The following is a 25871-nucleotide window of genomic DNA, read 5'->3' as shown; positions in this document are numbered from 1 at the left end:
AATCATCATTTATAAACCGTATATAGGCCATTTAGAATGGTAAATACATAATTTATTAATGTTTAACTAACTAAATAATTTATAAATGACAAATAGATGGTATATTAATGTAAGTTTATAGTTACTTTACCATCAACAAACCAATACATTAAAAATGAATAGTTTATTAATAGTTTTAGTTGCACTCATTTTAACATTTTTAACACCATATTAAGTATATTAATGATTTTGAAATGAGTCATATATCTTTAAGAAATTGGTTTAAAACATTTAAAGATTACATATTTAGAGCACTTTTTAAATGGTTATAAATTGGTCTATAAACCATCCATAAACATCACTTAGTTGGTTATTGTAAAGTGTTACCAAATGTTGGAAGCTTGCCATGTGTGTCCTTCTAGACAGTCATACTATCTCAACTTCCTAACAAGCATGTCAGAGCTGGAGTAGCTGTGTACAGTCATTGTTCTATGGCAGGGGTCGGCAACCTATGGGGTACTTGGCTGAAAAAATATTTCACAGGGGTACATCACTGAAAAAAGGTTGAGAACCACTGCTTTAGGTGATGGCATCATCTCAGGGGGGACTCTGACTTTCTCAGTTTAATCTTCACTCATAACGTTACAGTAACTAAAGTTGAACACCTTAATAGTTTGGAATTGGGACGTCCAGTTTTAAGAGCCAGTAGCTCATGAAGAATAAGTTAGTAGGGGACATGTGTTGAGTTATGGTGTCTTTAAAGGTTGTCAACTTAAATTAGGCTGCCACTTAAACCCCCTTCAACAAAACATAAATAAGCTACTCATAATTTTGCACTAAATGAAAGAAAAAGCTTATCCTCAGTAATAACAGTAGGAAAACTATACACCATCTTCTGTTGGGGCCAATAGGGGTGTTTGAATTGTAACCCATCAACAGGAACTGCTTCAGGTTAGCGTTTGTACTTGTTAAGAACAAACTCAGGCCGTTCATTTTCCACCATGCCAGTTGGATGCTTAGCAGCTAAACTCTTGAGAGTGTTTTCACTGGTTTGCCACAGATATGCATGTTTTAGGGACATGGTTCTGACCAGGCTTAACTGCTTTATGTTTCAGGTTGAGTTCATAGCTTTATGCCGTTCTCTCTGCCTGTGTGTGTGTTTGCCACTCATCCATCTCTTAGTCTAACAGTCTCAATTTCTCCCCATGCACTTCTGTACCAAGGTTAGAATAGTTTTGGATTTTTCATCAGTTTTAGTTTTTAATTTCGTTGTGAATTTATGTGCACTTCGGATTACCATAATAACTGAATGGTTTGCGCCAAGGTTTTCTGAAAGCTGAGAAGTTGCTCTTTACAGCCAATATGGTGTCATTACGGTAATTTCAGAAAACACTGAAGAAACACTGGATTACACATGAAAAAAGTTGACAAAGACAAAAACGAAGGACGTTTTCACTGTAATTTTAGTTCATTTTGTAACCACACAATACAGTTTCAGTTAGTTATCTCTTGTGATTGTTCCCACCTGATGTCCTCCTCGTTCTCGGGGAAGCTCCAGTAGGCAATCCGGAGCTGGAGCTGTTCAGGGACAGGGGGGTAGACCTTCTCCACCACCTCGAATGGGATGTGGAACGCTACCTGCTTTGCTGACAATTCCACCAGTGGAATCACCTGACCATCTGAACCAGAGCACAGAAGAGAGGGAGATTAGCTCAAGTCAGCCATGTTAGAGAAGAAACACTTCAGGTAGTGCAGTGATGTGAGAAATACAATGGGTTCTCAATCAAATGTTTATTTATTGAGAAATTGTAATGTTGATGTTGCTATGATATCAAAATAATTTCGGAATATATTCATGTATGTTCAAAATAAATCTGAAATAATTTTAAAAAATGTAATTCCAAATTCTAAAGTTTATAGAATAGAATAGAACTTTATTGTCATTGTACAAGACAATGACATTTTGTTTAATATAATATAATATTTTATTATAAAACAACTGCAGTATTTCTCATTAATAATGAGCCGCCACAGTCTGCCATAGTCTAATTAGGTGCGCTAACTCAGTAAAATAAAGCACTCAGTCAGTAACTTCTTTTAAATCACTTCTTAAAACCCATTTTTATAGACTTGCTTTTATGTTTTATTTCTATCTCACCACTCCTTTTTACTTCTTCACTTTTTACCTTTTTACTCCTTTTACCTTTTATTTCTGTGTATCTAAGAATGTCTTGTGATTGTTCCTGCTCTGTCTCTTACTGTTTTTATTTTAATGTAAGAATTGTTTTTAGCCTCATGGCATCATTCTCTGTGATTAACTGCTCTCTGTCCAAGCACTTTGTAAACTGCTGTTTTTAAAAGGTGCTATATAAATAAAGTTATTATCATCATCATCATTATTATATAACTAGGGCTGCAACTAACGATTATCGTCATTATTGATTAATCCGTTGATGATTTAAACCATTAATCGATGAGTTGTTTGGTCAATAAAATGTTGAAAAATATCAATCAGTGTTTCCCAAACCACAGTATGATGTCCTCAAATCTCTTGTTTTGTCCACAAACTAAAGAGATATTCAATTTATTGTCATTAAGGAACAAAGAAACCAGAGATATTCAAATTGAAGAAGCTGAAATAAGATAATTTGGACTTATTGTTTTTAAAAAACTGCTCAAACCAATTATGAGATTATCAAATTAGTTGACGATTAATTTAATAATCGATTATTGTCCGATTAATTGAATAATTGTTGCAGCTCTCAGATATATAACGTTACACTTTTATTAGGTACTGAAAGTATATTTATACTATTCATAATATAAAGATATTTTGCATTGGGTTGCCGTTGCCTCAGCAGAGTGTGTGTCAGTCAGTCAAACCCCGACCAACCTCTCCGTCCTCCTCCGAGACATGTGAGCACACTTACACACTCACTGAATTTACCAAGCTGCATCTACACCAAACATCAACAAGAAGCTTTAGGTGAGTAAAGTCAGAGCTTTTCATAAGAGATGGCTGTATGCCAAACAGCCGACTACTAACTCAAGTGCAGCCGGCTACTCTATAAGGCTATATTGATCCTTGCTCCAGGCAAGCTGCAGCTTTTATTGAAGATATAATTTTTTTATTTAAATGTGCACTATATGGAGCTTTGATTTGATTTGATTTTAAGAAAAAGGTACTCCACTTGTTCTTCAGTATTTATGTTCACTTAAATAAATGGATTCAATAAAACTACTATGACGAAAACAAGCATAAATACACATTCACACTAGGGTTGGGCGATATATCGATATAAAAGGTATATTGATATATTTTTAAATGTGATATGGAATTAGACCATATTGCATATATCAATATAGTTTAAAAAAAATATTTCTTTATATATAAATGCTGCCCTTACTAGGGTTTGTCATATATAGTTCTTTTGTAATGTTCGTTATTCTTTTCTCATATAAATATATTATTTCGGAAAAAGATTGGCCTATTTTATTTCATAGGCTATTTTTATTTAAGTAGCTTATGTATGTAGCTTTGATTTAAAAAAAAAAAAAAAAAAAAAGTAACTCCTGTTGTGATGCAGTATTTATGTTCACTTACATAAAAAAATTCAATAAAACTACTTGTGACATGTTATATTTGACTTTGACTGAACAGTTGCTCATTCGCAATAAAAATATCGGGATATATATCGCATGTCGATATTCAGCCTAAATATATCGGGATATGACTTTTGGTCCATATCGCCCAGCCCTATTTTAAAGTAGTTTTGTTTTACTTTTTCACTGCTACCATGACTATTACAGATAGTCCTATTTATTCTTTTATTACTGATACTACCAGTCATCTGACTTTATCTACCAGCATCACATTGACCTTTATTAGTCACAGGTTTTACTGTGGGGTTAGTGCCATTATTGTTGTAATTGTTTATCTATTCCTCTTCTTTATCTTTATCTACCCTATTCTACTATGTTGATCTGCTCTGTACACAGCATCCATTGCACATCTCTCCGTCTCCACTATAAGTAAAAGTCCTGCATTCTAAAGTAATATACAAAAGTACCAGCATCAAAACTTATTTAAAGTATCAAAAGTAAAAGTACTTATTATGCAGAATGGCCCCAATCAGATTGTTAAATAAATAGTAAATATATTATTATTTTGATGCATTTATGTAAGCAGCCTTTTACTGTTGTCAAGGTAGGATGAGTTTTAACTACCTAATATATGTGGATTAATTTATAAACATATCAGCGTATCATTTTAAATTGATCGTATTTTTTAGTTTAAAGTACAATATTTGGTTCAAAATGTAGTGAAGTAGAATTATAAAGTCACAAATGTGTAAAATCCCAAAGTAAATTACAAGAAACTTGTATTTATCTAAAGTGTATTTACGCATGTTATTTGAGGAAATGTACATTCCAGCAGAAGTAGAAAAATAAATAAAAAAGTTATCAAAATTCAAATGAAAACATTTTTTTTCTATTTTCTGCTTACTGGAGAAAAACGGTATATCAATCAATCTTTATTTCAGACTCACAGAAGGGTCTCTTGATTCACCAATAATTATAATTAATATATTAATATAATAATAATTCACAAAAAATGCACTCCTCCTTAAACCCAATAAACATCCAACACTTAGATATAAAAATCTAAACTATAGGAGGACTTGAACACCACATTTCTACCATTGCTCTAGCAAAAATCAACTTCAATACATATTCAAATGGATCCACCCCAAACAATCAGACAACACATGGCTAGACGAAGAACAAACGCTTTGTAAAGACATTCAGATTTCACATTAACCTTTTCTCAACCCATCCATCAAACACCAACCTTGTTTCAGAACAATAACTATAGGAGGAACTCTGACAGTCTGGTGGAAATTTAAAAAATAACAAACAGAACTCTGAGGCATCATCTAAAGGGCTGTTTCCACTACTGGGCAATACCCGGAATGAGGCGGGTCTCACTCGCCGAAACGCCCCTAATTTGAATACGAGCAGTCCGGAGCCAGCTTTTGTCTGGACTTTTTTAGTCCCTGTTGAAGAGCAGGGACTTTTTTCTCCCCTGAAAACAGCCTGGTTACTACAGTGTTCCCAACTTGGCGACTTTGTTGCTAAATTTAGCGACTTACCAGACCCCCTTAGTGACCATTTTTCAAGAAAGCGATTGGAGACAAATCCAGCGACTCCTTCTTACTCTTCTTAAGGAGCCGGAGGCCGGCTAAACTAAATTATATTATGTTATTTATCTTACTACTCGACAGCATGTCATTTTTGTCTCTACATGGGCACACTCCCACCAGTAGACAGAGAGCGCCCGTCAGAAAATATGTCACAACAACCACCTGAAAAGCAGACAAAATGTATAGTTGAAATTATTGTTTGGTTTTTAGATTGACTGCTGTCAAAAAGAAGAACATGAACACCATGGGTCCTTTAAGTGTTTGTAGAGCAGAGTTCTTCATAAGTAGTAGAAGTATGACAAAGAGTAGTACTGTGTTTGTGTGCGTCTAAGAATGAGCAGCATAACCACAAGGACAGCAGTGTTATTGAAAGCACAGTGGTCTGGCATTGAGAGAAGAAAAAGTGGTGGAGCTCAGATTACAGACCTCACTTCCAACCACTACTGGTGCTGCTGTTTATCCTATAGAGAGGAAAGCACCCTGTTCATATACTGCAATCCCTGGTGTCCAGGCTCAGGGCATGGGAAACCATCAAGACAAGCACACTACACTGTAAAAAAAATGTCTGTAGGTTTTACGGTGAAAAACTGCTAAACCACAACAGTTAAAAGACCGTAAAATGATAAATGGGTTAATTCAGTTTCAGTAACAATGAAACACTGTTACTGTATATATCAGCCAAAACAGTATTTTTTTTTATTTTTGTTTTTAAAAATACATTGCTCCGCTGTAAAATACACTGGCACCGTGTTTGTAATAAAAATATACTGTAATATATAAGCCATCACTGTAATTTTTGCATTTATTTTTTGTAAAAATACTTTTTCTCAGTGTTAAATGTACTAAACATCACATCTCTAACAAAAATATACTGTAATATTTAATGCTAAAATCTTTAATTTATGGGGCATTTATCAAGTATTTTCTTGTCAATTATATGGCAGAACAGCGTTTCTTTTGATGGAAAAACTTAATAAAATATAATCTTTAAAAAAACCTTAAATGTGAAATCAAAAGTGCTAATCTAATTTAACCGTATTTATTACGGGAAAATTCTGGCAACTACAGCTGCTGTTTTTTTACCTTGAAAACAACAGTTGTTGTTTTTTACAGTGTAGCATCACTCACATTTGTATGCCTTTTTCACACTATGGTCTGGTTTACTTACTCCCACATTAGTTTAAAACCAGCTGCTTCAAGTATATAAAGGTGAACAACAGTCTGCGCTAATTTTGTCACTTACTTCATGAGGGAAAGGCTAGCTTAAATGATGCCTCAATATTAAAAACTCAGTAAATGTATTTGTTTCCAAATGTAACAATGGATAACTGATTCATTTTAACAGTGAATGAAGCCAGCTGTAGATAATAAAACTGGAGTGTGGTCTTCAGGGGGCTCCTGTGGGCGGCCAGGCGAGCCTGTGAGCTCTCATAGCAGAAGGACTTTACTGGAGCCACTGTTGCACTAAGTTGATATACTGTTCCAAAAGCTTGAGGAGGACAAACTGAGAACCGCAAGCAAAACTAATGGTTTGTCTTCTTCATAATGTGTATGAGTTCCTGAGTGTGAATTAGGGCTGGGTGATATGGACCAAAGGTCATATCCTGATATATTTAGGCTGAACTCAAAAAAGTATCGATACTAAAATGTTGTATCCGGATACAATACTCATTTTCAAAAGTATCGAGTATCTGATGCTTGTTATCATAGTTGCAGTTTCTTTTTGCACAACTGTTTTTTATTATAAATATTTAACCGGTGGTTCTGTTCATTTTTACATGTTGTATTTTACTTGTTAATAAAATATTTCTGTTAAATTTTGGGGTCTTTGTTTTTATCTTTGTGGTATCGAAAATTGTATCCAGTATCGAATATTTTCCTGAGTATCGGTATCGAGTTGAAAATTTTAGTATCGCGACAACCCTATACTATATGACTATATAGTAATATATATAGTACTATATTACTATACTATATATATATATACTATACTATATATAATATTTACTTAAATGAACATAAATACTGTATCACAACAGGAGTACCTTTTTTTTAATTCAAAGCTACATAAAGTGTTTAAATAAAAATAGCCTATGAAATAAAATAGGCCAATCTTTTTCCGAAATAAATATATTTATATGAGAAAAGAATAACCAACATTGCAAAAGAACTAAATATGACAAACCCTAGTAAGGACAGCATTTATATATATAAAGAAAGAAAAAAAACTATATCGATATATGCGATATGGTCTAATTCCATATCGCATTTAAAAATATATCAATATACCTTTTATATCGATATATCGCCCAGCCCTAGTGTGAATGTGTATTTATGCTTGTTTTCGTTCATGTTCTGCTGATACTATGAACTTATTGTAAAGGTTGTTGTTTTGTCATTAAATGTCAGGTGTTACAGCTGTTGTTTCAGACTGTTGTGTTGTAGGCGTTTTGTTTTTTTTATCTCAGATCTGCAGCATTTTTGTTTGTGCTGAAAAAGATTGAGCCTCAACAGATTCAGTGCTGCAGCCCTGTGTTTGTGGCTAGAGCATTTATAATGTTCTTAATTAAAGAAATAATTTATGGAAAAGGGCATTTTTTTTATTTGCTAAGCAACGACATATGTAGCCAACAGCTTCCTCTCACTATTACTACCACTGCTGTTACTAATATCATTCTGACTGGATGAAGGATGTAAATGAAACTACAAGCTTAAATGTTTAGGATTGCATTGTCTGTATGTTTGCTGTTTGTGGTAATACTGTAAATCTGCAACCTGTTTGATGTCCATCACCAGATGCATCAATTCAGTTCTTTCAAAATGATTCATTTCAAATGGAAGACAAGTGTTTTCATGTTGAGTATTCTAACTAACAGGGAAAAGCCAAAACCTGAAGGGAGAAGGGTGGCAGGGTAGATAGTAACAGAGGCCATGTTGCCACTCTATGATAGGCTGTGGCAGGTGAATGACAGAAAGCTGTCCACCAATCAGCTGTAAGCTCAGAGGGAAGCCACTAGACAGCTGTTCTGTTGTAGCTGGCTGGTGAAGAGCTGCATCACCGTAGCTATCACTGTCTCAGGGCCTTCCCTGTTTCTCCTGTCCATCTCTCTCCACAAGGAACACTCCATTAGTATGCTGTTCTACACCCGCGTGATTCTCATGAAGCCAGTTTAAGTCATGTCTGTGGAGGTTATAAGGACATACTTTATTAAACTAAATATATTTCACTTTTATATGAGTGAACAATATAGCCATAATAAGGCACAATTAATTGTTTTGTGTTAAAATAATATTTTCTATATCTTTAAAAAAATAAGTTTGATTCACAAATTAATTACTGTAATGTGTTTTTTTAAATTTCATGGTTTCCCCACACTTGTATAGAATAAAGATTTAATAAACTTCATAAAAATAAATATATATTTGTTTAAAAATGTATAATTTAATAGAATGTAATCAAACATAATGGTTTTTAACAATGTTTAAAGAACAACATCTAAATGAAAATTGGTGAGAAGAAATGGTTAAATGTTACGGTAATGATAGAATTGTTTGCATTAAAATGTGTGTATATTTTAATTAAATACATTTTGGTGATACCAGCTACCCTTGAGCATATATTGAGTGCTTGCCAAAGAAAAAAAAAAAGGAAAAAAAACCTTTCATTGTTTTTTATTTCTATTTAAAAATGTGTTATGGTGATGAATTTTGCTCACAGTGTCTCTAAAAATGTCAGAAAATACCTTCAACTTTTAAAAATAGATTATAAATTCATATTAAACAGTGACTTTAGATTGTATATGCTATCATATGGTATCAATGCTCTTGGATTTTTGCTATGAGCTTTACCATGTTCATGAGAATCACCCACCCATGCTGTGCCACTCAGCTGATGTAAAAATATATATTTTTTAAGTATTGGTATCGCTCTACAAAGCCACCACAGCAGATGAATAATTATGGATTGATGTGCATTTATTTATGTCTGCAAGTTAAAATGAATAAATGATTATCTGCATTTGTTATGGAGTGACCACCAACTACTGCCCTAAGTAGTTCATTGGACTGGTGTGGCAGTGATGCTGACCGAACATGCTGTCTTTGTCTTCCACCTCTCACAAGGTTTTCTCCTCCACTTCAAACTCAGGCTGCTCTTCATAGAATAGGTCCTGGTAAGAGGTAATGGAGTTAATCTATTCTTTTCAAGGGGAATTAGACTACATGCTTCCCTGACAATGCTCCGAATTTGGTTTTAACCCTTTGATGCACAACATGGGTCTAAAGTGACTCGACTACGTTTTTATATTCTATACCTTTGCAATAAATTAATTTCATCATTCAGTATTGCAGGTTTTCCCTCAAATAACTTGTTTTTGATCATCATACATGCTAATTTTTTGTTTTAATTTCTTAATTTTTGAATAAACCCCCCCCCCTTTTTTTTTATCACTACACTTCTAATGCACAAAGTAATTTCTGAACCATGTTGTGCATTAGAAGGTGTTTATATGTTGACACCAATTCACCAATCACCAATTTAAAACCTGACAAAGAAGACACAAATATTAACTATCCTATTTTGTTAAATTGGTGTTTTTCTAATGGAAATTATTATTTGGTGGCTCTAATAAGTCTCAAATGTTAAAATGTGTGATTTCCCAATGTAATCTGGTGGTTCTAACAACTCTTTTAAAGTTATACCTTAAAAATAAGACAAACATATTTACACATATACTCAAATTGTTGATTTAGTATGATGATTTTTGTATCACTGCGTTTCTAATGCACAAGGTCTTTTTTTGACCCATGTGTGTAAACTTGATGTAATAATACAAAAAATATATTTCTTCATAACATGAAAAAAAATGCATATAATGATCTGTTGTAATAATAACTTTCACATTTTTGACCCATGTTGTGCATTAGAAGGAGTTTATATGTTGTGCATCAAAGGGTTAAGTAAATTCAAGCTGATACCAACATCATTTTCTGGCATTGGCAGACTAATTTGCAAATTCTCATTAGTCTAGAACTTCCAAAGGGCCAACAAAAACAAACAATTAGAACAACAAAACAGGACCCCCAATCAATCAGAACAGTGGTGACAAACTTTCTTTTTTCTTCTCACTTTGATTAACTTTAAACTACTTTTAACTCTAAATTACAGCAAAACAGTGACCAAAATGTTTTTCTGAAAACATCTGAGGAGAGAAATAGACAAACGCAGTGACAGAATTTTGATTTATATTGCCTTGTTCGACAGTTTGATCTGAGTTTCGTGACATTTCGTGACAGTTTCGTTGTCATTCGTGTCATTTTGTGAGAGTCAGTCATCCTATCAAGCCCACTAAATGGCCTGGTGGGGGCCACGGCGGCTGGAAGTCAGTCTGAATGGGAGAGCGACCAGAATCATCTGCCAGAGCAAATACAGATTTGCTTGGCACATTTGTCTGGTTTCCAGGGTAAAACCTAATAATCAAAGAGACCCGAAACCAATACTTGGAGCCAACAGACATTTATACATTTGTACACAAGTATAAATTTCTTTCTTAGTGTCAAAATGTGAATAGCACATACTCAATACAAAGTTAAAAGTGGGGCGGACATATGTGTGAAAAATTATGGCACTATTATGCTTAATTTATTACAGCAAAACTGCTAATAATGATGAGTTGACTGAAAATTGTGAATTATTTATCTATAAAGCAAGGTGTGTGTGTGTGTGTGTGTGTGTGTGTGTGTGTGTGTGTGTGTGTGTGTGTCTGTGTGTGTGTGTGTGTGTGTGTGTGTTTGTGTGTCTAGGGCATATCTCTCTGACCGTTAGTCAGACTGACCTCAGATTTCGTATGTGGCTTGCACATGGCACGATGGTGTGCATGCTCGATTTTGAAGATTTTTAAATTCATTTTTCAAAATATTATTTACGTAGGACGTGTTGCGGCATTGCACAGTTTCCGATTGGACGCCTTTTAGGGGAGCTTGGCCCCATTGTGTGATAGGTCTACACCTGGTCAGTAACACAATTCACTCTGGCTTTCCACCCTGACTCATCTCATCTGTAAGTCTATTTAGCCTACCTATCTTTCTGAGTTTTGAAGTGCGCTACAAGGTTTGATTTTCCAATAATATTTAAATAGTGTCCAGCGAAAATGAATGTTCAATGTGTATGTGCTGGATGCTGTGCGTACCTTATGAAAAGTGAGTGTTTTATGGAGTTGCAGACGTTGTAGTGGTCTGCATGTAATGTGCAAATTCTGCTATTCGCGATTAGCATGCTAAGCAGATATTTAGCTTTATTCACTTCTTATGTTGCATCACTATGTAATTCAGGGATGACATTCATGTTTCTTAGTGTAATGCCCATAATCATTTGATATGAGATACTTACATGCAATATAGTATATCAGCAAATTGGGTTCATGTTAATGTACTTTTAGTGCAGCATACCGCGTAATGTGCTATCTCATGATTAGCATGCTAAGCGGAGATTTAAGCCCTTTCTTCCACATCAGTTTGATCCATTAAAAACAGTAAAAACAAAACTTTATTAACTGACAGTTAAGCATAATACGGATGGAAAGATAGTTATTACCCAATATACACTTTGTATATTAACACTACGTAAGAGTATTACACCTCATTGTACATCCCACTTCCACACACAAGCTCATTTGGCCATACCTGAAAAATCTACTTAATCTCCCACTATACCAATACATACTTCCTACGGGCACCGCACTAGTATTACTGCGAAGTAAAACTTGTTACATGTCCTAAATGTTAGTTTGTTTATTAGAACCATTGTTACATTATCAGCTATTGTACCTATATGTCCCTTTTTAGTTATGCCATGTATTTCACCAGATAAAAAACCCACAGCATACACCTGCCCATACCATAGTTTTTACAATTCCCCTCCCCCAAGGGCTTTTTCAGCTGCTCAGCAGATGGTCAACGGGATCTCAACACACCTCCCCGTGTTATGCTGTTGATGGGTTCCCTTTCCTTTATACACATTACAAACATGGTCTACAGTAGGACTGTTCTTTTTGGATCTTTTTTTCTTTACTGTTAAACTACAGTTCTAACTGGCATCACAGTGACATATAGTGTACAGATTGCAAAGCCACTTGTGGCAAATTTGTAATTTGTGATATTGGGCTATATAACATTGATTAGACATTACAGACACATCAGTTCGACTTCATGAACGGACGCCAGTGAAACACTTCAAATACCGATCTCAACCTAGCCAACCAACTCTATAGCTAGTGAGCTGCAGCCGGTTGTTCCAGCTATACGATAGTCGTGCTTAACTTGGTCTAAAGCCGACATTAAACAATGTGTTCAAATCTGGTGGCAACCTCCGGGTCTGAGCAGGGAGGCAAACCAGGAAGTGCCTTAAGCTGCATTCTACCAAAAATTCCATTGGGGGTGTTGACAGCGGCTGTAGAAGTATTTGGCTCCATTCATTTCAATATAAAATGAGAAAACTTCTCACTTGATTTATAACCTCAGGAATGTTTTAGGACACTATGGTCTCAATTGATAGTAAAAAATCTTCAAGACAATTTGATGTTAATAGTTCTAATAATGGCCCCATTTAGAAGAAAATAGAAGATAAAGAATCGTATGATTTGGGGTGTGGCTACCTTTGATTGACAGGTCACTAACAAGACGAGCTGTCATCAGAAGAGAAGCAAAGCAATGCGTATCCATGTAACGTGTCAGTTAAGTTATACAAAAAATTTTAAAAGGATGTTTAGCGGTTAGGTCTCATAACTTTGACCCTTTCACTGTATTTTCACTGAATTATTTGTTTGTTTTTATTTTTTGCTAGCCAAAACTAACATCCCAGTTAATGCTCCAGTTAATGCTAACATGAATTAGCAGTGACTCCTCAGTCAGGTTGAGGTGTAGAGAGGCTGTAGTCAGTGATCAGATCCCTCTCGCTCCTCCACAGTCCAGATATGGTCTGCTCACCATATCAGAAACAAGATGGCGACACAACATGGCGACGAGTGTAACGCTGAACTCGATGCCTCAAACAGGCCACAAACCAATGGGTACTTCCATTATTTATACAGTCTATGGTTCAAATTAGTTACTTTACATAATAAAGCTGTGTTGATGTTTGGTTGCACCATGGAGATACAAGGTTCCTCTTAGCTACTGGTGTAAAGCCCAAACTAACCAAAATAATTTTGCAGAAGAAGAGGTTTCAGTGGACAGCTAAAACCAGCTAATATTTTGTTTTGCATGTTTTGAGACACCTTATTTAAAGTTGAATGTCTGCTTGCAGGTGTTCTTTCGATGCGTGGCAGGTCGGTTTAATTCTCTGCATCTCTGCTCATGGCATAAGAAATAAGTCGATATAAATTAAAATCCTCATCAACACCCAGAGGTGTCTTTGTTATTCAGTCTATGGGCGTAATCTTTTATGGAGACGCTATAATATATAAGCCTTCAACATAAATCACCTTTTACAATGATGTACGAGGACAATGACTATTTTACAGAGGACTTTACACCTATTATGGAGGTGTAAGATTTAAATTTTAATTTAGGCCTAAATTGGATCTATTTCAACAGATGCAGCACATGTTGGGAGACTGTAAAGGCCGGTTTGGTAATTTGGAAAGTTGGAAATTATGCTCAACTTGAAGCTGGTGCTGGTGAGTTTTTAAGCATTGGTATAAAAATATTGCTTTGAATTAATAATTTAATTCAGATCGTAAAAAAATTAAATAATAATAATACATTTATCTTGTTGTGGGATCAATAAAGTATTATCTAATCTAATCTATGAAACCAGCTGCTGTTGGGATTTCATATGCATCTATTTGCACAGTACTGATACTTGGTTTGGCCAAAAAAAGTTCAGAGAAAAACTTGAATTCCTGCAGTAATTTATCACACATCATATCTAAGTCTTGTTAAATATTGAATTCATCCTGATTTGATAAAACAGCTTCTATAAGAGGTTTTCTGAGAAGATCCCTGCATTTTCTGCCCAAATATCCCTATGTCCATACACAATTTGAAATCATCTCTAAACTCATAAATTAAATGAATGTTACCTTTAGAGGTTTGCTATAATTTTCAATGAAATAATTTTCAATCCCTGGTTTGTAACACTGGGGACATTCCTGATAAAATGATAGTTCAAAGTTTCCTCTTATTATTGTCCACAGTTAGTACTCCCCACCAGAGACTGTACCCAGCTCTGACAAAGGTGGAACTGCTCTGAAAATGTGTTTACTCTTGTTATGTAACAACTATAGAAAGCAATTCACAGCAGCACACAGTTTGGAATAATAATTTGGAATCTCTCTGAAAACTTCAAAAAAATATTGTGGGTGTGCATTGACAGATCAATGAACATGGTTAACAGGACAAACTTTCATTTTAGACCACCCTTTCAAATTAAGATGAATTAATTTCAGAGTTAATCAGTTTTTTTGCAAGTGAAACATTTTCATGAGGACTCTAAAATTTGACAGAGCTATTATTCAGAGCCATTCACTTGCTGTTCCCACAGCACATGGCTTCCTACCCGTTGATGGGTTTAGTAAACAAGAACATAGAGTCTATGGAGAATTACCTCACAGAGGAGCTTACAGTTGCTGTGAGACATTTGTAACCACATTCCCAGGATACTTGTGTAACACTACACGCCATGTATGTATGAATGTATCAAGGTTATAATAGTTTTGGATTTTTCATTAGTTTTATTCATTTAGTTTTGATTTTTTGTTTTCAAATTCAGTTAGTTTTAATTTGTTTTTAGAGTGAGTTTACTAGTTTGAATTAGTTTTTATTTTTTGGAAAATGCTTTGTTTTAGTTTAGTTTTTATTAGTTTTAGTTTTTTTGTAATGGGGTAGCCTATTTGTTGGGTGCCAGATTCAAAAAAGTCACAATAAATGTTGCCTTTATTTCCTTTGTCTGATCCATCTCAGCCCCAATAAGTTTATTAAGTCATAAAACCAGATAGATGAAATAGATTTCATATCAACCAAAAAGGTTCAAGTATGAAAAAAGTTGACAAAGACGAAAACGAAGGACATTTTCACTATCATTTTAGTAAGTTTTAGTTAGTTTTGTAACCACATAATACAGTTTCAGTTAGTTATCGTTTTTATAAAAACTCTCTTTTTATTTTTGTTTCTGTTAACAAAAACGTTTTTTCAATTCTAGTTTTCGTTATTTTGTTAGTTTTCATTAACTATAATAACCTTGTGTACACCTTGTATGTATGTATGTATGTATATATGTATGTATGTATGTATGTATGTATGTATGTATGTATGTATGTATGTATGTATGCATGTATGTATGTATGTATGTATGTATGCTTTTCCTTTACTGTAGTAGTATTTCTTTGAGTAGCTTGTGAAGAACTGATGATGAAAAAAATGAATATCACGATGATGGCTACATTCCTACTTGAGCAGCAGAGTAGCGCGCACTGCAAACTGTGTCGAAAGCATATTCCTAGAGACAGGTAACACCTAACAACACTAATCTTTCATTCCATCTAAAGCAGTGTGATCCTATAGAGCATGATATAAAACTTTACAGTCCCAGACACAACAGACAAAGTGCTGGAGGCCCCACCAAAGCAGTCAGTGCTCTATCTGCACTAATGGGGATTTCATGTGCCTTTCTTTTATTATGTCTTGTGGCATAAACTGGCCACAAGTGAAGTACTTTTTTAGATATTATTTTGAATAATCTACTTTTGTATTTGGAACTGACCAAGTCATTTAGCTTGTGTTCTGTAAAACTTAGTTTTAGACTTTAGAAAGTTAGAACTAAGATTTTATTCCATTTATTTGGAGTTGCCCAACACATTTAATGTGTTCTTCTGTAAAACTTGAAAGCTACCCATCTTATTTATTTGTAATTGACCAAATCATTTAGTTGTCCATTTGTTTGTGTTCTCTTGTAACACTTGCAGCTTCTGACTGGTCAGAATTAAAAATGTATTTTGTAATATATGCCCGTTTTACGTATTTGAGATACAGTTGTATAATGCTCTACAGTACATTCATCATGTTCAGCTTCTGACAGAAAATAAATAATATTTAAATCAAAATGAACCTTGTGATATTTTCACATCTCACTTAGGAGTAAAAAGAACATTTAAGGCTTGACAGAAACAGTGATTTGATTTATATCTTGATATATATTATCGACTGTGCGAATGTGAAAAAATTATTGTGATAAGATTTTTTTCCATATTGCCCAGCAGTAGGCGGAAAGGGAAATGAGTGGCTCCATGGTGGATGACATCGTTTGAAAGAGGGGAGTGACTTCAGCAGTGTGGAATTGGTTTGGTTTCAAAAGATCTGATATACAACAAACCATAATATGTAAGAAGTGCGTGAAGACTTTAGCAACAAATACATCAAACTTATTTCACCAACTCAAACAGAAGCACTCAAAGGAGTATGAGGAGAGCCAAAAATCCTGCAAAGTTGTTGCGTTTCAGCGAAGAGAAACGAGACAAGGGATAGAAGAATCTAATGTATCACCAGCCCCTTTCATAGAGCTGTTTTATTGCCGGGACATTTACGGCTCTGTAACGTCTCTCCTCCACTATGAACTCGCCCGAAGCGGGATGCCGGGATCAACTGATCCCACCAATTTTCTGCCTCCAGAGGTAGTCACAGAGGTGGAAAATTGGTGGGACTGTTGGAAGCTGGACCACTATGCACGGTCCATCGGGGCGAAGTGGGATATTTGACGTTCCGTGTGACTTCTAACACACACCTCCCACTGGGTCCGACAGTCATCCAATCACTGTTCAGCTGCACAACAACTGTGGCCGCCGTCACTAACTGTGCACAGCGTCCACCACTTATTGTAAACAAACCGGCATGCTAACTGTACATGTGGTGTCCGCTGCTGATCGCAAACAAACCAGTATCGCTAATTGTGCACAGAGTGTCCGGTGCTTGTTGTAAACAAACAGAGATCAGTAAGTGAACACCTCCTGCAGCAGCAGCACATACACACTGTCCTGCTACAGAGCTAACTGTAGCTAACTGCCACTAACGGCGGCTCTTCTTAACGAGAAGAGTAAGAAGGAGTCGCTGGATTTGTCTCCAGTCGCTTTCTTGAAAAATAGTTGCTAAGGGGTTCTGAAAAGTCGCTAAATTTAGGAACAAAGTGGCTAAGTTGGGAACACTGCTTTGCCGGCTTTTACAAATGGCGTGTGTTGTTGTCGTGTAGGGTACTATGTCACATCCCGCTTAGCGATCTATCCAATCAGTAACGGCATCGCGGAAAGAGGTGGGCGGATAGTGGGAGGAGACGATAGCGAGGTGGGACAGAATATTTTGTTGTACAATTTTCATTCATACAGAGTGTAACACTCTGATTTTTGTTTAGTTTTTGCTATATATTATAAGGCAAACTGTTATATTACTGACATATAAAACAATAACAAGGCGCTATATTTATCCTCATGAAAATAATAAAGAAAATAAATCATGTTTGCTAGATATTTTTTAGTATTTTGCCATATCAAGAATATCAATATCGCAAAAATACCCTGCCATATGGCCCACCCCTAGTGCCTAACAGGTCAGTCCTGCTTTGAAGCATGTGCAAAGCAATAAATGGACACAGCCAAGTGGTGAAGATGAAGTACTAGACTTTTGTAATAGGTTTGTATCACTCCAATTGATCTGTGTATAAGAATCACATAAAATAACTATTTCATAATCATATATAAACAATTTTAAAGCAACAGGTATTACTGCTCATGTCCTAAACCATGTTGTAAAGAACTGCCTTTCACAATGATGGCAATTCACTGAATATTTCAAAATGAATGGAAATATAAGAGTGATTCTCATGAAGCCAGTCCAAGTTATGTCTGAAGATTATGAGGACATGTTTTATTAAACTAAATACATTTCACTTTTATATGAATTAACAATATAGCCATAATGAGGCACAATTCATTGTTTTGTGCTAAAATAATATTTTGTATATTTTTAACATATTTTTGATTCACATGTGTATATTTTAATAAAATACATTTTGCTGCTACCCTTGCCAAAGGAAAAAAAAAGAAGAAAAAAAACCTTCCATTGTTTTTTTTATTTCTATTTTAAAAATGTGTTACAGTAATGAATTTTGCTCATAGTGTCTCTAAAAATGTTAGAAAATACCTTAATTTTTTTAAATAAATTATAAATTCAAATTAAACAGTGCCTTTACATAATTAAGTACTGTTGTTATAATTATAGTATATATATACATATATATATATATGTATTTATAAAATTTCCTTGTTTTGATATATTCTATTGTATTTTTATTGTCTCTTGAACTCTCTTATTTTACACATTATGACTAATTACTAACTTTATTCAATTTGATTGTATTGGTGTTGTGCTGCTGCTGGAATTGTCAATTTCCTGAGGGAACCATCCCAAGGGATTAATAAAGTTCCTGTTTATCTATCTATATGTTATAAAGGGTCAAAGAAAATATGTATTCAATGCTCTTGGATTTTTGCTATGAGCTGTACCATGTTCATGACAATCACCCATAAGTGTGTACAAGTATGTGCGTTTCCAACCTTTAATCTTGACAGTAGGGGAGTTGGGTCCAGCAGACTGCTTCCTCCATCCCCTCCAGTTCTGACAGAGGCTCTCGGCCTCTGAGATGAAGGAGCACAGAGAGTCTTCCTCGAACCGGTCCGAGTCTTCGAAGGAGAACCTCTCCCCATCCTCCCACTCGGCGAACATCAGTTCCATTACATCCACTTTTTAACTGCTCCGGAGTCCAGAGGACTGCGACTTGAGGCCACGGTCTTTCTTCGGTCTAAAAATCAACAGGGAACCCCGGCGGACAGTGTCCAACACTCGGGGAGAATTGAAGAGTGTGGAGGCTGGGGGAGGGGAGGAACTAGCAACCAAAACACAGCTGAGAGGCTTACCGCTGGGCCTCAAACACAGCTACATAATACAGGCTGACAATGTGGTGGTCTCCTTTAAGTACTCTGTGGGATAAACTCACAAGTTAAAAAGTAGATTTATGTAACTTCTTCTATGTTAAGAGGTGGTTTCAGACGGAACTACTAGTCATGGTGCCTGGCTGAGTTTTGGCTCCATGTACAGCCACTACTTTGAACAGAAGGCCTGTCTTGTATCTGACTGTATTATTGGAGACTAATGCTGCTGCTGCTGAGCGGACCACAGACCCAAACTAAGTATGGTTACTGTCAAACACACCGACAGTGTAGAAATAAAGTGAAAACATGTCCCCGCTAACGGTGTGGTGCTAAGAAGTCAGACAGAGTTACAACAACGCTGGATAAGGACAGCGATGTGATTAACTCTTTAAGATGTCATTGAGTTGTTTTCCTTCATCCCGACCTCGTCCTCTTTCTGGCCAATCAACTGGGCTCCACTGGATGTTTAGACTCTCTATTGTACCATTAACACTTCTACCAAGTGTTAAATATATCTCATACCAAAAAGATTCGCGTCAATCGACGCCAAAACAAACGTAGCGCGACTATTGCCAAATGTCTTTTTGTTCTACATTTAGTGTGTTGGTTTAATGTTATTATGCTGAGCTGCTAATGCAAATACGAGCTAGCCGACGTTAGCTAAAATGCTAATTATGCTAATAGCGGCATACTGGTTTCAACGCCAACAGTTGTCAGTTGATGCAGACGACTATAATGAGGTTCAGTTGGGTTTTGAACCCGACGCCAGGTTTGTTCGGGTTGGTTTACTTTCGTTCTGCTTTGGTAAAACTACCTTATATTAGCTCAGTGATACTATGAAGCTAACCCCCAATCGGCTAACTTCAGCTAGCTTGACTAGCTGTTTGTTTACATTTAGTGGTGATGCTGTACACCATTCGCACTGTAAGAACTACATGCTGATTTATACCACATATGTTCTGGACTCTGTATTTTCCTGGGTTATATACGGTTATCAGCTGGTTATTAATCTCCACGCTCAATTTTTTCCTTTCTTTGTATTAATGTAAGAGGCTCTTCTCTGCTGTATTCCTCGGTCAGCTCTGGAGCACAAACTCTGATGTTTCCTTCAGATATCTTCCTTCCCCAATGACATCGGTTGTCCTGTTGTCTTAAAATCTTCTCTGCCTGCAAATGACACCGGGATCCCCATCTGATTTCCCGTGTTCGTCTCGTCCAGGCTCTGTGAGTTCACTCTGCCGGGGGAAGATGGCTCACCTCTCTTGCAGCTCCTCCTCCATCAGCTGATCACAGCTTCCGGCTGCCAGCCCCACACAGGCTTCAGATCAGATGCTTCAGTTCGGCTGTATTGGTCGAGCAATCAGGCAAGGTGTCAACACACAAAATACACTTTAGTGCACGAACAGATTTACATTATTGTCTGTTGATTTAACCCTCCTGTTGTCCTCGGGTCAAGGAAGGAAGAAGAGGGAAGGACGTAAAGGGAAGTAAAAAAGGATGGAGGAAAGAAGGAGGGAAAGAAAGAAGGATGGAGGAAGGAAAGAAGAGAGGAGGAAAAGGAGAAAGAATGGAAAGGAGAGAGAAAGGAAGGAGGATGGAGGAAAGAAAAGGGAGGAGGAGAAGAAAGGAAGGAAAAAATAAAGAAGGAAGGAGGGAGAAAAGGAGGGAGGCAGGAAGGAAAGAGGGCAGAAAGGAAGGAGGAAGGAAAGAAAGAAAGAAAGAAAGAAAGAAAGAAAGGAGGGAAGGAAAGGGGGGGCGAGGGAAGGGAAGAAGGACGGAGGATAGAGGAGGGAGGGAAGAAGGAAGTAAGGAGGAAAGAAGAGAGGAAGGCAGGAGGAGGGAGGAAAGAAGGAATAGTCAAAACAGATTGGGTCAATTTGACCCGGAAGGACGACAGGAGGGTTAAGTGTAAGAACTTATGCAGAATGGACCCACTCAGATGGTTATACAGTCATGGAAAAAATTATTAGACCACCCTTGTTTTCTTGAATTGCTTGTTCATTGTAATGCCTGGTACAACTAAAGGTACATTTGTTTGGACAAATATAATGATAACAACAAAAATATCTGATAAGAGTTTAATTTAAGAGCTGATATCTAGACATTTAACATGGCTTTATTCATAATGATTTTGGTTATTATCTAGAAAACCATGGAAAATGTATAGATATCAGCTCTTAAATGTAACTTCTATGAGCTATTTCTGTTGTTGTTATTATATTGTCCAAACAAATGTACCTTTAGTTGTACCAGGCATTAAAATGAACAAGAAAAGGAAGAAAACAAGGTGATCTAATCATTTTTTCCATGACTGAAGAGGTGGTGGTTCATGAACAATTCAATTTTGTTGTAGTGGATTCGAATCCAGCTCTAACCGGATCTATTTAATCAGGAGATCAACTAAATTGTCCCCACCCAAACACTAACACTCACATGCATATACACACACAGATACATGAACACGCATACATGTATCAGCCCTTATTTTCCCATGAGTTTATTTTAGTTTATTGTATTATTTATTTATTTATTTATTTTTTGTTTGTTTGTTTATTTCTTATCTTTGAGATCCTCATTTGGGAAATACCAGTTTGCCTCGTATGTATGTTTGTCTGTTTATGGTTTGTTATTTACTTTGTGAATATATACCTGGAAAAAAGGAAAAGAATGCACAATATTGCAAAGAAAACTAAATGACTGATTGTGTTTCTGAAGGTAAGAAGCATTGCAATAAAGTATTAAAATATCCGCACCTTAGTGCACAAACGGATTAACATTATTGTCTATTGATTTAAGTTATTTTGCAACACCGGTATGCTCCTTGCTCATTTATCCTTTGAGTTTTGTGTTTTCATTATCTCTAAGCCAGAATCATCAAAATTACAAGAAATACAGGCTTGAAATATTTCACTCTATGTGCAATGAATCTATATAATGTATGAGTTTCACTTTCTGAAATAATTGACAAAAAATATTGAACTTTTTCACAATTTTCTAATTTTTTGAGATGTACCTGTATTGCCCTTCCTAACTACTTAGACAGTGGCCAGTACAGTGCCTTGGTCAAGACAAGGACAGTTGTATTAACCAAATTACTTGTCTCCACATTTATTTTTGTGAGTACAACTGTCAAAAGGGGGTCATACTATTGTAAACAGGTTGTTAGTTCTACATTTAGACATACCTCCATGTTATCTGGAGCTGCCGCTGAGGAAAGTGTCCAGGTCCTCTTGTCTAAGTCCAAAACAAGAGATGTTTAACGCAGTATCATGTCACTACGTACTAGGAAAATATATGTGATATACAGATGTTATTACAGATACAAAATTGTTTAATTTGCTGAAGAGTTTGCAATTCAGTACCCTTTAACTGACAGCAGGTCCTACTGTAAAGAGAAATTTCACACCACACCACTACAAATAATAGTGCTGCTGAGTGGCCGATACAGTGTATGTGTAGTAAGTATTATTGTTCCTGCATGGCAGCCATAAGGTGATATATTTGAACTACAACCCCAATTTTTTTTTAAAGTTCAGACATTGTCTAAAACATGAATACAACATGCAATTATCTGCTAATCCTGTGATATACTTTCCATTGAAAATATATCAATCCTTCAAACCAATAAACCTATATTTGTTTATAAATATACACAAAATTTCATGCATTCTGTATTTATTTATGTTTTGCGCACAACCTTGAAGCCACTTTCACTGGGAAGCTGTATATTATTAGCCTTGTCTCTGAGGCATCTGACTTGTCTCTTGAAATTCTTTGTCCCATCTGTGGTGAGTGGAAAACATTTCGCTAAGACACCTGTTCCAAATGTTATCACATGATTGAATAGGCATTTTCAGCAGGTATCCTTCCCATGAGTTTGCACAAGTACAGGGTCTGCTCCACCTTCTAGTAGGTTGAGAAGGAAGTATCAGCCCATGTAAGGCCTGACGCTGAAAAAAAATGCAACAGTTTCTAAGTTCAGGGCAAAAAATACTTCCTGATTAGGCGTTATACAGCATAGTTTAAAAGTAAAATAGCTGTAATGAGGTTAGATAACATTACCATTATCATTTATTTAAAAAAAAAAATGTAATTAAAAAAATTGAACATTGTAGTAGAACCAATGTCAACTGAACACTGACTTTTGAACACAATCCTGACCAAGGTTGTAATAGTTTTGGATTTTTCATTAGTTTTAATTTGGTTGTGATTTTTTGTTTTCAAGTTCAGATTGTTTTTATGAGTTTTTAGAGTGAGTTTGCTAGTTTTAATTAGTTTTTATTTTTTGGGAAATGCTTAGTTTTAGTTTAGTTTTTATTAGTTTTAGTTTTTTTGAAATGGGGTATTTGCTGGGTGCCAGATTCAATAAGGTCACAATAAATGTTTCCTTTATTTCCTTTGTCTGATCCATCTCAGCCCCATTAAGTTTATTAAGTAATAAAACCAGATAGATGAAATAGGTTTTACATCAACCAAAAAGGTTTACGTATGAAAAGTTGACAAAGACATAAACGAAAGACATTTTCACAATAATTTTAGTTAGTTTTAGTTAATTTTTCTAACCACACAATGCAGTTTCGAAATGTTTTTTTCAGTTGTAGTTTTCGTTATTTCGTTAGTTTCCATTAACTATAATAATCTGGATCCCAACCCAAATAATTACATAAACACCAAGAAAGTGAGGTATTTATAAATATATATTGATATTTCAAGCTCTTTTCTTTTTACTGTTGGTAATGCAACTGACACTTTCGAAGTCAACATTTTACACAGCTTGGTGGGTAAAAGTTACCTTAGTTAGGAACTGGAGGTCAACATTTAATACAATACATTTTATTGGATGGTGTCTGTCACAGTGAGTGGGGGTCAGAAAAGAAGGCATTTAATAAAGTATGACCATCTTATTCACAAATATTTAAACTTGAAATACAAGGCACGTATAAACAAGGATATGTGTATGCTTTGACCTCCACCTGGTGTCACAAGCAGTAATTTGTTGCACATTGTAAATATTTCATCTAATCTTTTGGCCCCTTTGATGCAATATTATTTAATTATGAAATGAATATGAATTATTATTAATTAAATGAAACTGACTACATTTAGAAAGGCTAATATAATGACAGAAAGTACACTGTAAAAAAAACCTGTTGTTTTTACGGTTAAAAACCGGCAGCTGTGGTTGCCAGAATTTTACTGTAATAAATACAGTGCAACTTTTTCTAATATTATGGTAAAATGATATTAGCACAGTTGATTTCATGTTTAAGAATGCCATTTTATTCCATATTTTACGGTAAAAAATAAAAAGTTTTTCCATCAAAAGAAATGCTGTCCATATAATTGACAAGTAAATACTTTATGAATGCTGCATAAATTAAAGATTTTACCATTAAATATTACAATATATTTTTCTTAGAGATATGGCGTGAAGTACTTAATAATGAGAAAAAAAGTGTTTGGGTTTTTTTTACAAAAAATAGATGCAAAAATTACAGAGATGGCTTGTATATATATTACAGCATGTTTTTGTTACACAGTGCCAGTGTATTTTACAGTGGAGTAATGTATTTTAAAAAATAAAAATAAAATGTAAAAAATACTGTTTTGGCTGTTTCATTGATATGAACCCATTTATCATTTTACAGTCTTTTACTGTCATGGTTTAGCAGTTTTTCACCATAAAATCTACAGACATTTTTTTTACAGTGTGGGTGACAACAGCAGAAATGCTGTTTATATATAAATTCCAGCTGGGGAGCTTATACGTGCAAAATAAGGAGTCATAAGCATTTTCTCACACTTTTACTGCACAGTGTCAGGTCAAAATACAACGATCTGTTGTAGGTCCAGGTCTGAAGTGCTTCTCATAGCTGAAATACCCTTTAGCAGACAGAGAGCCCATGCACTGTTTAAAATGAAAAGTCCAGCTATAGTAGCACTAGATTGTCCAACAGCGTACAACATCCAACAACACTTCCTGATCTAACTGAAACAACAGTGAAACAAACTCACACTGCAAGTAATACTACTGCGAGTAATATTTCACTCCAGTAGAATTAAATCAATAAATTAGAAACATTCAAGATCTATGGACCTCAAGCACAGAAATGAAGGGGGCATTGTTACCCTGTGTCTGACAGGCGAATGAAGGCCTCAAGAAATACAGATGGGAAGATTATTCAAAAGACTTTCCAATAAATCCTAAATGGTGTATTTAATGTTGTTAAATCCAGAGGAACATTATTTAATCCCATGTGAATACATAACCATTGATCTGAGTTTTCTGCATACTAAATGACTAATAGCACTGTTTTGGAAAAAGCCCAAGCAGCCAAGTATTAAGCATTGGTTAAGACAGATGCTGCTAAGATTTCTGTTACTTATTTAATCAAAGGGAAACAGAAAATGTTTAAAAAGGTTTACGGACCATTTCTTTCTATACAGTGTTTTGATTTGATAGATGATGAAGCGCTGAACATGGCAGAATGTTTTGTATGAGAGACTAGACAGCCTGTCTCTGCTAGGTGCTGTTGTGGTTGGATACGGGTATGGTTGAGAATATATTATCTATATTAAATACACCAGCAGCATGGTTACTAAAATGTGTATTTCTTGAGACTCATAGTGGAATGTGAACATTTTACTGTGAACGCTACATAAATAAATATACAGCTTAACAAAGTCAGCATTGTTTTTTTCCAAATAAATTAAT

General features: G+C 35.4%; 1 protein-coding gene across 2 annotated transcripts in view; it reads right to left on the bottom strand.

The window, feature by feature from the left end:
- The window catches only part of zswim8 (zinc finger, SWIM-type containing 8), a 55311-nt gene extending 34885 nt beyond the window's left edge, over positions 1–20426 (bottom strand). For both annotated transcript variants that reach the window (XM_059359124.1, XM_059359123.1), the window contains exons 1-2: positions 18782–20426; positions 1505–1658 (exon numbers count right to left, since the gene is read on the bottom strand). In XM_059359124.1, coding sequence (XP_059215107.1) covers positions 1505–1658; positions 18782–18959 — 332 coding nt within the window. In that variant the 5' untranslated portion in view covers positions 18960–20426. The remainder of the gene's footprint in view (positions 1–1504; positions 1659–18781) is intronic.
- Between the last annotated feature and the right edge of the window lie 5445 nt (positions 20427–25871).

This window comes from Centropristis striata, chromosome 20, assembly GCF_030273125.1.
Source record: "Centropristis striata isolate RG_2023a ecotype Rhode Island chromosome 20, C.striata_1.0, whole genome shotgun sequence".
Taxonomy (NCBI): domain Eukaryota; kingdom Metazoa; phylum Chordata; class Actinopteri; order Perciformes; family Serranidae; genus Centropristis; species Centropristis striata.
The sequence above is the reverse complement of the archived record's forward strand: the minus strand, read 5'-3'. Positions and strand labels throughout refer to the sequence as shown.